At 35.4% G+C, this 15,944-nt stretch overlaps 1 protein-coding gene across 1 annotated transcript; it reads left to right on the top strand.

Moving 5' to 3' along the window:
* The first annotated feature begins 10,387 nt into the window (after positions 1 to 10,387).
* Positions 10,388 to 14,153, top strand: LOC107693046 (H-2 class II histocompatibility antigen gamma chain-like). Its single transcript, XM_016492291.1, has 6 exons — positions 10,388 to 10,582; positions 11,827 to 11,996; positions 12,230 to 12,357; positions 12,642 to 12,737; positions 12,885 to 13,086; positions 13,846 to 14,153. The coding sequence occupies exons 1-5, from the start codon at positions 10,506 to 10,508 to the stop codon at positions 13,083 to 13,085; spliced, it is 672 nt and encodes a 223-aa protein (XP_016347777.1). The 5' UTR covers positions 10,388 to 10,505; the 3' UTR covers position 13,086; positions 13,846 to 14,153.
* The last annotated feature ends 1,791 nt before the right edge of the window (positions 14,154 to 15,944 follow it).

Below are 15,944 nucleotides of genomic sequence, written 5' to 3'. Positions count from 1 at the left end.
CTTGCGTGGTGGTGGCGCCCAGTGATGCACTACCATCTTTGTCCAGACTGGCCACGGAGGCCATTTTTGAACCCTTTTTTTACCCCGACCCGGCGGTAGAGGCCGTTTATGAACTCTTGTCTCGTCCTGAACCAGCCATGGAGTCCAATCGTGAACTTTTTCTTGGTCATATCACTGGCAATGAACTCTCGTCCTGTCCTGAGCTGGCCAGGGAGGCCAATGATGAACTATTGCCCTGTCTCAACCTAGCTGCAGAGGCTGCCTGTGAACTCTCATCCTGTCCTGACCTGGCTATGGAAACCAATAATGAACTTTTGTCTTGTTTCGACCCAGCTGAAGAAGCTGCCTTTAGACTCTCATCCTTATCTGTCACAGCCGAGGAGGCTGTTTGTGAACAGTCTTGCCAGTTCCAGTCAGTGAATCTAAATATGGACTATCTATCTGTTCTTTCGCCACAAAAATGTCTGTTGAATCATCCGTCTCGCCAATCCCAGTCAGTGAGTCAAATTATAAGCTGTCACTTTGCTCAGTCTCTCCAAGTGTGTCAACTGTTGAACTGTCAGTCTCTTCAGTATCTGTAAAGATGTCAGGTCATGTGTCGTTTGCATTTGTGTCTGATACTAAATCATCTGTTGTACCAGCTTCAGTCAGTGAATCTACTTATGAACCGTCTGTCTGTCTAGCCAATCCAGTTCCAATCAATGCTCGCAATTCTAAATTGTGTGTCAATGTGTCTGATGATGATGTTCCTGTCTGTCCAGTTCCCGCCAATGACCCTGAGTGTGAACTGTTAGCCCGTCCAGTTTCAGATTTTGTTGATGAAATGTCTACCAGTTCAGTTTCAGTCAGTGAGCCTAATGTTGAATCATCTGTCTGTTTAGTCTTGCCAAGTGTGTCTGGTTTAAAAGTGTCTGTTCTGCCGGATTCAGTCTGTGAGTTGAATTACGAACCATCAGTCTGTCCTATCTCCCCAAATGTCTCAGAGCTTGAACTGTCTGTCACATCCAGGGAACCCGCCTCCGAACACTCGATCCTGTCTGTCATGAGCTCAGAGACTAGAGATGCACCCCACCTTTGCCCCGGTGTTATCCAAAATGTGTCTAACTCAGAATCATCTGGTCCACCAGTTTCAGTCAGTGATTCAAATAATGAGCTATCTGTATGTTCCTAGTATATCTGATTTTGATCCGTCTGTGTCACCAATTACAGTCAGTGAAATTAATGGTGAAAGGTCTGCCAACCCAGTTTTCTCAAATGTGTCTGATTGTGAACTATCCGTCTTTGTCAGGAAATACGCTGGATTCAGATGCGGGTGCAATAGTGGTTTTATTGACAGAGTAATCAGAAGTTGATGAGAGCGCTTCAGCGGAAAGTTCGTGAGAACGTAGATTCAACTACAACCCGGTTGGTGTGGGTGACCAAGGCTGGCAGGTCAGTGGAGACGAGGCTGGCTAGGCAGCTCGCTAATCCGAGCGAGAAGCAGAGAAACTACTTGCAGCTACGAGCACTGGAGCCTGAGCAAGACAAGACAGGACAGGTAAACAATCACGACTAAGGCAGTCAGAACAATGGTATTAACCACAACAGTCTGACAAAAGACAGCAAAACACGGGGAGCTATAAGGAGAAGATTACGAGACAAACAAGAATGCAGTGTGAGAGAAGATGAGCAGGGGGGGGCGGAGACACAACCATCCACGAACACAGAGACAGGAAAAACACAGGTGATCAGACCCGAGACCCGACAGTCTTGGTATTTTATGTCAGTGGATTAATGTATGAACTGTCTGCTTATCCAGCTTCCATCTATGCCTATAATTATGAACTGTCAGCCCAGTCTGTCATAACCAAGAAGACTGACACAGAACTTCCTATGTTCCCTTCATTGGCCCTTGGGGCCATAATTCGTCTGTCGCATGTGTCTCAGTGTTCCCTATGTCCCAGTCCCAGCCGTGGTCTTCAGCTCCTCCTGTCCCACCGTGGTGGTCTTCGGTTCTGCTCTGGTGGTCTCCAGCTCCGCCTGCTCCCCCGTGGTGGTCTTCTGTCCTGCCCTGGTGGTCTGCCGGCTCCGCCCTGGCTCTCTGCTCTGCCGGATCCGCCCTGGTTCCCTGCTCTGCCGGCTCTGCCTCAGTCCCCTGTCCCTCCACTTCTACATGGACCTGGCCCTCCATCCCTCCCCCTGTTCCCCTCCTGGATTGTATGTTAGGAGCATCTGGAAGCCGCTCCTTGTGGGGGGACTCTGTCACGAATCCTGTCCATGGACTTCTGTCCGCTTGCCACCAGAGGTCACCCTCCCATTATATTGAATTTCACATTACACAGACTGTTGCATGTCACTCTGTACTACATTTCCCATTATCCATTGCACTGATCACACACAGGTGTAACCCATTAGAAACTCCTTATAAGCCATGCACTTCCACTTCCTGGTCGCGGAGTATTGTTAGCACATATCACTGTTTGTTGATAGCTACTTTACGAAGCCTGTTTCTTGATTACCTGTTTCTAAGTCTAGCCTAGTCCTGTCATTGTTTTGCCTTCCTGTGTCTCAATCAGCACCCATATTTGGATTACCCTCTTGTCTTGCCGTTCTGCATATTGTCTGCCCCTCGCCTGGACTCTAGCCAGTGTTTGGATTATTCTCTCGCCTAGCCCTCTGGATACTGTTCGCCGCTGTGTGACTCTCGCCCATCTTTGGAACATTCTCTTGTCTTGCCCTGCTCATATATGTCTGCTGTATTTTGACCCGTGCCTGTTAATGACCAAGCCTTTGTTTAATTAAATGCCTGCAAATGGATCCATAAGTCTCTCAGTCTGTTCACTCCGTAACAGAGCCACCTAATTGATGGTTGTGCAATCATTTTTCTTTTTTTTCGTTTAATCTTTTAATCACTGAGAATAATTATATTGTTTGTTTGATGCTAATTATATAATAAGAAATATCACAAATGTATTTTTATTATAGAAATACATTATAGAAAATGCAGATCCACAATGTGTGCGATGACAATAAAATATAATAAATATATTAGAATAAAATAAACATTAGCTTGTTATAAAAGTGTTGTATAATTAATATATATCGATAATTATTATATATGACAATAAATATAACATATTAGAATAATATAAAATTACCTTATATATTAATTATAATTAATAATAGTGCTTTATAATTAACATATCATACAACTATATATATATATATATATATAGTTGTATGATATGTTAATTATATATATTTGATAATAACTATATATTGTAATCATATATAACATTCACACATGTGCTGACAGCGCTGAAGTAAACTAACCCTGAAACATAACCTACTCCGGAGCAGGTTATGTTCAGGGAGTAAGTTGCTATGGGTACTTACATACCCTGAGAGTTATCTCCATTTTAGGAACCGAAAGCTGAGTTTATCTTACCCTTAAACATACCCGGGTATGTCACATAATCCGCTTTCTGGAATACCCACCAGGACACTTCAGATGCGGACATAAAACAGACAACGAAACGGTGTTTATAAAGTACAATATATAGTGCATAATTTCATATCATTACTACGTAATTAATTTGTTGACTTGATGTTGAATTAGTAGAGAAAGATCAGCAGTTAGCTTTCAAGGCTGAGAGGATGCTAATATTAGTATTGACTCAAGCTGTTAAAACAATGTGACAAAAACACACACAAGTCTGACCCAAATGGCCATCTTTAAGCATGACTGTTGAAATGAAATGGTGACACTTTATAATAAGAGTCCATTTGTAGTATTAACTAAGGTTGATAAAAGCTGTAGAAGTATTGTTCCTTGTTAGAGTGTTAATTTCAACATTTACTAATACATTTTTACATTTGACAGTTGCTTCTGTTAACATTAGTTAATGAACAGTGAACTAACTTTAATGATCAATATATAATTCATAATAATATTTTTATTCATTTATTAAGTATGGTTCAGAACTGTTTTAGCACTATTTTAGTTTTCGTTCCATATCCATTTGAAAAACTATCGGTTGATTAATCGGTATCGGCCAGTGCGGTCCAAGTATCGGTAAAATCAACTTGTTACCCTGTGTATTTATACCCGTGTTTGCCTAGTTCTGTGTCAGTCTTTGTTCCATAGTTTATATTTCCTGTGTATACTCCTGTTCTGTGTTGGTTCTTTGTTTATCTTCTTAATAAATCTTACTGCAATTGGATCCTCCGCCTTGTGTTCCCGTGCCTCCAATGTTACACTGACATTGAATTCAACTGAATATTTGACTGAATCAATATATAAAAATGTGCTTAAGTAGGCTATAAGCTAGTAGTCACATTTTTTACTCCAGGTAATATATAACAATATAGATTTATTGAGTCAGACATTTATTGAAACACAACCCTTAAAGCTTTGGGATGCTGTTGATTATGTCTATATAGTGTCTTTATTGTGGGGTAAGTTGTCACAATAAAAACCAGCCATTAAATCTTATTCAGTGCCTTTTATAGACATTTCTGAAAGGGAAAACTATTATGAAGGGCAACATAGTACATGAAATAACAAACATGTAGGCTAAAAAGCAACATAGAAAGATATCAAATCATTATTCTGGCCAACATATATTGTAACTGATTATTTGTCTAAATTTCAACACTCCTTTAAGGCACCAAAAATGTAAAGAACTATAGAACTTAGAAAGGTTCTCATTTTTAAAACCATTTTGGGAAGATTTTTGTTACACCCAAATTTGGTTTGACAGCTTTGCAAATATCATACATTCATATACCTATTTGTAAAGTTTAATTTTAATTCACTCTGAGATGCTCCTGTTCTTTGTGCTTGTTTGGTGCTTCTGTCTGGCACCAAATAAAGTCAAAGAGGTTATTTCAATCCGTGTAATTCAGAAGAGGAAGCAATGAGGGAAAGTTCAGGCCGGTGATTCACACGTCTGCTGTTAGAGGATCTGCTGAGGGAAAGTGAAGGACCCTGTTTATATCTTTAACATCACTACAGTCATGATGATGATGATGATGATAACAGTGAATGCAAAAGAAATGAGAAGATGTGACTGACCAGTTTTACATATATTTCTGTCGTTGTTGCATGAGGGAAAGATTATTTGCATATTATGAAAAATGAATACGTTTGTTTCTTTTTTAGGTGTGTGGTTTTGAATGCAGTTCATCAACATGAGCATATACTGTACAGTAAGGGTTACAGAACACAACGCACTCTGTCTACTTTGTGTTGTGCTTTTCAGTTGTCTATAAAATTATGAAATGTATTTCTTCAGAGGTCGAGTTCTTCAGAATTCAACCTCTAATTGTCATGTGACAACAGCAACTCTGAAATAAAATCTCTAATATTTATTTAGATATAAATATGACCTGTATATGATCTCATTCATGGAAAAAAACATCAGTTATTTGTATAATAAAATAATATAATATAATAATGTAATGTAATATAATAAAATAAACATAGCCTAATATAAATATCTAAAATATATACAGTATAATAACATCAGTTGGTAAAGTATTCATTTAAATACACACACACACACACACACACATATATATATATATATATATATATATATATAGTAAAAATGTAAAAATACAGTATTTTCTGTGGATTTGATTTTAAAATGTAATTTTAACATTAAATTTGTCTTCTTTATGCAACCTTCACAGATGGATTTCAGAGACTCTGATTTGACTCTCATATAAGGCTATTCTTTCTAATAACTCTCATTAATAGTCAATTAAATCACTATAAAGGTATGTTTAGAAAATATGCATTCATATATGTAAAATATATTAATCAATCTGACATTTCTAATGCTTATTTCTTTCTATCTTGCATTTCTGAAGCCTTTTTAAATGCACATTAATCAGTGGTGTAATGTAACGAATGGTGTTGGGGGTAACACATTACAAGTAACTTAATCAGATTACTTTTTTCAAGCAACTAGTAAAACAATGCATTACTTTTTAATTTACCAGAAAATATCGGAGTTACTTTTTCAAATAAGTAATGCAGTTACTTTGTTTTCTCGTGTACTGACTGGCAGCTCTTCTGTCCTCATGTTGAGAGAAATCGGGAGAAAGAACAGAGGTGTTGTGTGTGCACTGTGTCAACATGATGTTACTGTAGTTTTGAACATGCATTTACTCATCTCACTCGCACAAAAACAGATTCAGTATTCTCAAGATAAATAAAAACAGTGAAATGCAAACTCAGGACATGACACAAGCATGTTAAATAAAACACATATCCTTTATGTATTTAATTCAAATTTATTAACCAGTATCTTTGCTGCTGACCTTCAATGATCAACCATACTATTAAGCAAAATGACTTTAGATAAATATAACTTTTGTGTTTCTTTTTTTGTTGTTGTTTCTGAAGAGAGAAAAATGAGGCCAAGTCAGATGTGAAAAAGCAATGCAAAAGTAACGTAACGTATTACTTTCCATAAAAAGTAGCCTAACTTAGTAACGTAATTAGTTACTTTTTTTTAGGAAGTAACGCAATATTGTAATTCATTACTTTTAAAAGTAACTTTCCCCAACACTGGTAAGAAGTAATAATACTTCGGTACAGTACTTCAGGATTTTTTGGAAGAATCTGTACTTTACTTGAGTTTTTATATTTCTGTCAACTTTCACTTTTACTCCACTACATTTCCTAAATAAAATGTATACTTTTACTCCGATACATTTCCCAGAAGCTTATTACTGACGGGACTCGGAAGAACACAAACCGCAAGCACTTGAGCAAGCAGGCTTGACTAATCAGTGGTCTGGCGCTTCCAAGTTAGATTCCTAACAAAAAAAAAATCAAAAATTCAAGATCAGGCGGCAAAAATGCCTCTGTATGTCTTTTATATAATTTAATATAATTAATTTATATCACACGAAGAATGCTGTGTTTCTCCATATATCAGCACGATAACAGTTAATCGGTTTTATACAAGTTTAATAATTAAAGTTAATGTACCATATAGCCTGTTTTGCTCTATTTCTCTAGCGAAAATAGTTCCAAACAATCCACAGCACTGTTTTGCGTCGCTGAGGCAGAGCAACATGCCGGAAGGAGTTTCCTTACTAAATGAATCAGATTTTTTGAACGAATCGGTTGAATGAATGATTTAGTGACTCACTCATAACAGTTTTTCTGAATTGCTAAAACACATTTCTTGAAACCATCACTCATGTTCTCAAAACCTTAAACACAAATCCAAATACTCAAACTAAATTCACGAAACCTGTGACTCTTTCATCAAAATCAAACAATCACTGCAAAACCATTTCACTTGCACTCAAAATCAAACGGTGCTCTCAGATCACACACACATGAGTCAATAAAATAAACACTACGGAGCATTCGTTAGACACTACAGAGAAAAATGGAGAACACAGCATCCAGAACATTACAGAAAAAAGCATATTGTATTGAGTAGGCTAACCAATCTTGTAATTCTATAAAAAAGTATAGTAATTGCAACTGAGTAAGATGAATATATTGTATAGGCCTACTATGTACTGCAAGAACAGTATTGTGCTGAATATTGAATAGCACTGAATGTTTGTATAAATTCAGCACTTGGATACTGCAAAGATACTGCAGTATACGGCCAAACACGTCAAATAAAACTCTAATTGAATAGCATGTTAATTTACAGTACACTCAAATACTGTAAGTTGTGCAGTTGTAAAATCAGGGTCAATGAGAGATTCATTCTGTCTCAGCATCATGTCTTTCTGCTTGAGTCCGGCCTGCGGACTTTGTCCACATCACAAGTAATGTAGTCTTTTTTGCTAGACAAAGAGAAAAAACCCTCTGGTCTGACAGATCCAGCCTTGATAACACTCTCTAAACCTTACTCTTTCTCTCCTCATCCTCCACTTCTTACATGTACTCGTCCTCCTCTCCTTCTCAGATTGTTTCCATCTATTGTTCGTATCATCATTCAGTCACCTGTGCCACTTGTGCACTCTGAACTGACTCATATTTTGTAAAGTTGGTTTGATCACATCATTAGAAACAAGTGTGAACAATTTTGAATCGTTGTGTGTAAACGATGACAACTGTGCTTTAGTTGTGTTTAACTTTTGCCGCTTGTGTTTAGCATTTTGCAGCACAAATGCATCACAGTGTGATAAGTGTTCAAGTGAATGAGAATGTGTTTAGAGTTTTGCAAAAAGAGTGCATGAGATTTGCAAATAGAGCCTAACTGCCTGAACGTGTTTAAGGTTTAGCAGAAAGAGTGCTTTATTCGACAAACTGATTTAAGCTTGTGAGAATTTGTTTCAGAGATTGGGGTTTAGTGTTTTAGCAATTCAGAAAAACTGTAATGCTTTGATTCTGAATGAATCAGCCGTTTGAATGAATGGGTTGAATCTCAATGACTCGCTCAGTAACAGTGACTTGCTGCCACCTACTGGCGGTTTTAATTTCACATTTCAAGTGTCTTTTCATGTTTTAAGTAATTTCAAATATCAATATTCAACGTTTGATGTTTAAAACTAAGCATTATTTATGCATTTGTAATAACTGCAGGTTAAATGCATCCGTGTCCCCTCTGAGCTTCGTTAAACAGTCTGTGTAAAATGCCACTTCAGATGCAGATTCCATATTTGTGAGAAATGTTTTCTTATGTTGGAATGAAAGAGTCTTCGTACCAGATGAAGTGGCCCTTATGCTCACCCAAAGATACAAAATGGAAGAAAGAGTTCAAACTGAACACAATCTTCCAGCTCAAACTATACAAATTGTAATATTTATTTGCTTTTTTATTTAGCATTTCCTTGTACGTTTACTTTCAATACTTAAGTAAGTTTAATATTAAAAATACTTTTCATACTTAAGTACAATAAATATCACATAGCCTTACTCAAGCCTAATATTCTAAACAGTGACTTTAACTTCTACCAAAGTCATTTTCTGGTAAGATACTTTTACTTAAGTGTGGCTTTCAGGTACTTCATACAACACCACTGACATTAATGATATGTTAAGTGCTTAAATGAGTTTTATAAGTGAAGTTTCAGCACTCAAAGTTTCACCCAACAGTCTTTACACTGCTGTAAAATAGTGGCATTATTGTGAAATAAAAACAGGAAGATGATGAAATGTGAGGGAATTAGAGCAGGTTACACTGTAAAAAGAAAAACAAATAAACAGAAAATGTAGTGGTTAATGTACAGGACATTATCTAGTAATATGAAAAACTCCCCGAATTAAAAAAAAAAATTAATACAGTACATTGTGCCCTATTTTTACAGATTTTTTTTTTTAACGGTGTGGATGTTATTTAGATCTGTTTTTCCATTCTTCAAACTGCAAGAACACAAACCTGTTGTGCTTAGCCTTGTGCATTAGTTATCTTTTATCTCTTTTTCTTTAGGCATAATGATATATAAGCCTTCATATCGTCTCATTTCATAGTGGTCCTCAAACTAAGATTTGACTGAATTGTGTCTGAAAAGACATCTCATCATGTGATTATGTAGATTACAGACCTTCAGTGACTGTTTTTGCAGCAGCGACAGAATATCATTTCCAAATGTTCGTTGTTTTTATAGTAAATATCATTTTTGTAAACCTTAACTGGCTTCACCATTTCTGATAAATATGTCAGAGATTTAGTTTCCGAAAATCAAGCCATAAATCAAAGATCATGTAGCCTATGATTTCACTTCACGTAGGCCTATAGGCCTGATATTTGGAAAGTAGGCCTATGGCGTATCACAGTGAGTTTTGACAACTTCATTTCTTCTTTGTGGATTCTTCATTCCTCAGTTCTGCCTTTCAGGAAAAAACTAAACATTTATTGGAAACCAATGAATGTCAACTGTTTTGTTCTGTCGTGTCCAATCAGAGAAACTGGACGTGTGAATCAGTTGTATCTTGGCAGAACCTGCACTAATTCCCTCACATTTCATCATCTTTATGTTTTTATTTCACAGTAATGCCACTTTACAATATTTTACAGCAGTGTAAAGACAGTAAAACCTTATTAGCCTATAGTTTGAGTGCTAGAACTCATAAAACTCATTTAAGCACTTAACATATCTTTAATGTACATTTAAAAAGGCTTCAGAAATGCATGATAGAAAGATATAAGTATTAGAAATGTCAGATTGATTAATATATTTGATATGAATGCATATTTTCTAGCATACCTTTATAGTGATTTAACTGACTATTAATGAGAGTTGAAAGAGTAACCTTATATGGGTGTCAAATCCGTCTCTGAAATACGGATTTATTCTGTATTTGAACGAGGAATGGGGATATTTGTTTTCAGTGTTATTTCTCATGTTTGCAGCTTGAAGTATTCGTCTCTCCATCAACTAATGACGCTCTTCTCATCAGCCAATCATTTTGGTTCAGCTTCACATCCGGGACTCTCCACCGCAGACGACCTGAAAAGCAGGGTTCTAGAGGCGCATAAAACCTTTCGAGAGTTACAGAGAGTTTGGAGACATAAACACACACAGACAGACAGACAGTGATGGATGAGCATCAGGACCGGGCGCTGATTCAGCGTATGCCAAGCCAAGAGACCGTCTTGAACCGCGGAGGCACAGGGTGAATATTATTATTTTATTTTAGCCTATGTTATTTGCGATCGCAAAGTTTGTGGGACATATTTTTTTTACATTGCATAGCCTATAAAAATAGTAGCTATATATTGCATTACATTAGTGCATGGTAGTAATTATAATATAGCATAAAGGTTCAAGAGTTCATGCTTTGAAATGCTCTGTGGAACTTTTTTTGTTTTGTTTGTTTGTTTTCCAAAACTCTCTTTTGGTAGCCTGTTCAAGGACAGTATTGTGCGAATAAAAACATGAATTGATAATGCTCATGAATGAGTATTTAACTCATATTAGTGCATAGCTTGTTTGGGTCATTTAGTGTGAAATTCCTATTTAAAAAGGCGAAATCAGAGAGATGGAACTCAAACTCTGCCTCGCTACTGGTGACGTCACAGGCGCTGATGTTATTGATTGGTTGTTTTTTGTTAAACAGACAGTAGAGCGACAAGGCTGTTTTGGACAAGTTATTATACATAATGATTTTAATATATCCGGTTATTAGTGATTTAGATTTAATACGATACAATCAAATATACTTTACATTTAAATGAGTTATTGACAAATAACAGACATTTACAAATTGATTTGTTTTTTATGCTCTTTGCATAATAATTTTATAAATGTAATACTTTTCAGTATTTTCTGTTTTAATTTTAAAGGCTGTATTGTGCTGTGTTTTGTAATTTTTTTTTTTAATATGTCTATATAATTATGAATTACTATTATTATTTTAGTTTCAGTTTTAGTTATTTTAGTAGGCTACATCAAGTTAACTAAATAACTAAATAAATAAAATAAACGCTACCTTGACAACAAGCTAAAATAAAGCATACAGTTTTATATTGCAAGTTTTTGTCAACTTTTTTTTTCATTCTCAGTTCTCCTGAAAACCCCAACCAGCCAACATAATCTACGATGAATATATTTAAAAACTGAAACCATTTAATTTATACTTTCATTTATTCATATAGAAGATGCTTTTATCCAGAGCAACTTACAAATGAGGATTATGAAAATTCCCTAAATTAGTTTCTCTCTTTTTTAAATCAAATGAATAGAAAATCAACCACAAAAAAAAAAATTCCCCCGGATCGCAAACGATTTAAAACAGGCACGTTGTGAATCACTGCAAAATTACACTTTCTGTGCTAGACAGATGACCATTTCATTAAAGACACACACAGAAACAAACATGAGACGGTCTCAGATGTTGTTCTGTGGCTCCTCCTGCAGGAGCTCCAATGGAAAGGCGCTGAAGGTGGCCGGACTGACGGTTCTGGCCTGTCTTCTGCTGGCGGGACAGGCGCTGACCGCGTACCTCGTCTGGGGTCAGAAGGAACACATCAGCGCTCTGACCACCGGCCAGGAGAAGCTGAAGATGGAGCTCACCAGAAAGATGTCCGGTGAGCAACACAGCCGAATGAATTACATGAACTAACCATCAAACACGGATTCATTAATTTACAGAAATACAAGTAGCCATTTCACCAAATTATTCATGCATATTATTCAGGGCCTATAATTAAATGCAGTTCTCAAAAAATAAGGGGCTTAAACCTGTTTGTGTGGCACTTATGTATGGTTTGAGAGCTAAATGTATCATGTTCATATTGTTTGTCTATGTTTGGTCTGACAGGTGCTCCTCCAAAGGCGATGCATCTTCCCATGAAAAGCATGCCGCTGCTGAAGGATTTCTCTGATGAATCCTCTGACCAGACCTCCAAGAAGAAGAGCAGCGTTCCTCTCACTGTGAGATTAAAGATCTAATAATAATCGTCAATACAGCTGCAATACACTTCAGCTTTTTTTTTTCATTTTGAATATCTGATACTTATTCTTATAGTTAATATATAAATACACTATATTATTATAGAATAGAAATAAATATAAATAAAAATACAAAATATAAGTAAAAACAATAAGTTATAACGTTGTAAGTTATAACTATAAACTATGTATAAATTATAAACTTCTGTATATCATAAACATTCTGAATATATGACATCGTCTTGTCCATTATTGTTGATCTAAATCTCCATGTTCTGTGAAAAGCTTCCAGACTGATGCCAAAGAAGATGCAGCTGCCAATGAGGAGCCTGCCTCTGCTGGTGGACACGGATGAGGATGTGAACACACACACACAGACACACACACACACGCACGCACACACACAGACACACGCACACACACACACACACACACACACACACACACAGACACACGGACACGCGCACACACACACACACACACACACTGATCCGCTCAGATCTCACACGTGTGCGTGTCTCCCCGCAGCTGTTGAGGTTCAGAGTAAGTGTCAGCTGGAGTCTCAGAAGGAGGTGAGACCCGGGTTCTACAAGTCTCAGTGTGACAAACAGGGCAACTATCTGCCCATGCAGTGCTGGCACAGCACTGGATACTGCTGGTGTGTGGATAAAGACGGCAAGGAGATCCCGGACACACGCATTCGCGGAAGACCCGAGTGCAGTTAAGGTGCATCAACACTTTCTTTGATGAACTGTACTTTGAATAGACCTACAAAGTGGGCTAACTTCAAAATAAATGAATAATAAAAAACTGTTATGCCACTGACTGTTTTTATATACTATTTTAGGATAAGTATGTAGTATTATTTATATACATATTTATTCATATTTTGAATTAGCTTTCATTATTTGTGTTTGTATTTTTTATTTTTTTTTATTTTTAATAATTCTATTTAGCTTTACTATTTAATTTATTTTAATTTGAGTACTTATATTTATTTATTTTTAGGTAGTTACCAAGGCAACATTTCAAAACCATTAAGGGTCATTAAATTAGAAAAATGCACAGCAGAAGCACATACAGTATAAATACATATATGATCGAACAAACTAGAAATGATTTCATGCACCGTCCTTTACAAGAAAAAAACATCAATTAGTCAATAACTTGTATAATAAATAATATTGACATCTTTGTCTGTGTTTGTTTCATGCATTTCTCTGCTGATGGATAATCACAGATGCTGATATTCTCAGCGAGTGTATAATTTACAGATTATTCTGCTAATATGAGCATCTACTGATACGCACGGAAAAATATTTACTTAGAAATTGCTAGTAAATTTCCCAAATAATTACAAAGAATCGGCAAGTGACAAATGAATTAAACATAACATTTTGAAGTATAAAGACTTGTTGTATCTTTGTTCAAATCATTTTGGGATGTACTCATAACTGATGTTTATTTGTGTCTGTGTTTCTCCAGTGTGAATCAGCACGTCCAGCAATAAAGAGAATAACTCCAGGCCTATTACCTGTCTCCTGTTTCAGCTCCTGAGGATCAATCCGTCATTATGGATGCTATTCGATGTGAATAATCCAATAAGCTTCCTACTGAAGATCTCTTCTTCTGATCTGTGTTCAGAATAGATAAACATACACAGCATATTAGCACTGGGCTAACCCTTACTCTAATAATATCTTTTTTAATTTTAACTCACAGCATGTTGTAGGAGGTAGCATGAATATCACCGTGATTATGACTGTAAATAAACACATGCCGTTTCCAAATAAGACTGTGTGGGTTTATTGTCATTTTTTTATTTAAAAATGATTTACACTATCCATAAAAACGGCGAAAATATAGTATTTATTAAACCAGAATATTTTCAATTCTGTCTGAATGATCTCCGTGGGTTTTAAAGAAGAGAAGAGAAGATCATATGAACATATGAAATTACCAACATTACATTTATTGTGTAAACATGTTAAAGTGGTAATTAAATAAGGCACAAAATACTAAGAAAAATTATAAAAGTGCTATTCCTATTACATTAAATGATTCAAAATATCATTATAAAACAACAGAATTTTGATCCGTGTATTAAGTTGCAATTAATTGTGAAAAAATGATAACTGCAGAAAATGATTTTTTTAAATGTATTATTTGTTTTTTTTTTATTATTTAGATAAGATTCAAAACTAAACTTTCTGTTTAGCTTTAATTAGTTCTACTTTTTATATATTATTTATTTTATTTTATAGTTATTTTTATTTATTCAAGATAAATATAAATAAATAAAATAGATAAGATAAATGTAAGGATTAATAAAAAAAAAAAAGCTAAACGGAGAAGTGGGTGTGTGTGTATTTCCGTTTAGCTTTTTTTATTTTTTATTTCAGTACTAAAACTTACTTCCTTATTTCAGTTAGTTATGGCAACATTTCTAATAGTCATTTAAGTTTTCGATACATTTTTCCATTTAATATTTTTATTTTGTTTTATTTCAGCTTTCAAATTCAAGTTTTTTATTAACGTTCTTAAGTTTGTTTGTGTGTGTGTGTAAAATAATAATCTGAATATTAAATCTGCACTTACTGAAATGTTATGCTGCTAACAGTTTATATACCATTTTAATACTTATATACCATTATAATACAACACAATAATTGAAAATTAATGTAAGTGCTATTCAGTCTGCACTAAACGATTCAAAACATCAGATGCATCATTAGAAAAGAATTTTGATTAGCGTAATAAGTTGCAATAAATCATGCAAAAATGGTGATAGAGCAGAAGAGCTGCACATACAGATGTAAACATTAAGAGTAGTGTGAAATCACGTGACATCCTGTCTGACTCATGCACTTCTTCTTTCAGATCCTTTTCACTCAATTAATAATGTCTAGTTCCCGACAAAAGAGTTGAAGACATGAATATTTTAACAATGTCACATGCTGCTTCATTTTCCTCTGAATGCACCAGTATTGGTAGACATTAGCAGGACAATAGAAGTATGAAATAACAGAAGTATATAGAAGTTGAAATACTTTGTGGAGTCACTGAAATCATAGTTAAACTGATTTGTCAAATGATTCGCTCAGTTCAGCTGGTTTGTATGCTGATAAAACATCTACATTTTCCCTAAATGATCTCAAGCTTCCTTCTCTTTTTCGAAACAGAAATGCTCAGTATCACTTCCTTATTAATGTCAAGGTAACTTCAGTAAAAAGACTTCCTGAAAACCAGGTATTTGAATATGAGCCAGAATGAAAGTGTTGCATGAGGTCAAATGAGGAAATGAATCTCACAGGAAGAGGTTCAGAATAAACTGACCACAGGGTTTATTTATAGGACGGAGCGGATATGAGGCGCAAGCAGTGACATTTTACCACCACTGAGATAATATTATAGCTTTTATTAAGTTTGAAACTGTTTATATTTTTATAATTTTTAAAAAATAAACTTTATTTATTTATTTTAAAACACACATAAGAGTCACATAGAGTATATATATATATACTGTATATATATTATTTTAAAATTTAATACTTAAATTACATTTTTAAATGTCTGTAGGTTTT

This window comes from Sinocyclocheilus anshuiensis, unplaced genomic scaffold, assembly GCF_001515605.1.
Source record: "Sinocyclocheilus anshuiensis isolate Anshui unplaced genomic scaffold, SAMN03320099.WGS_v1.1 scaffold1460, whole genome shotgun sequence".
Taxonomy (NCBI): Eukaryota; Metazoa; Chordata; class Actinopteri; order Cypriniformes; family Cyprinidae; genus Sinocyclocheilus; species Sinocyclocheilus anshuiensis.
This window is presented reverse-complemented; position numbering and strand designations above follow the sequence as displayed.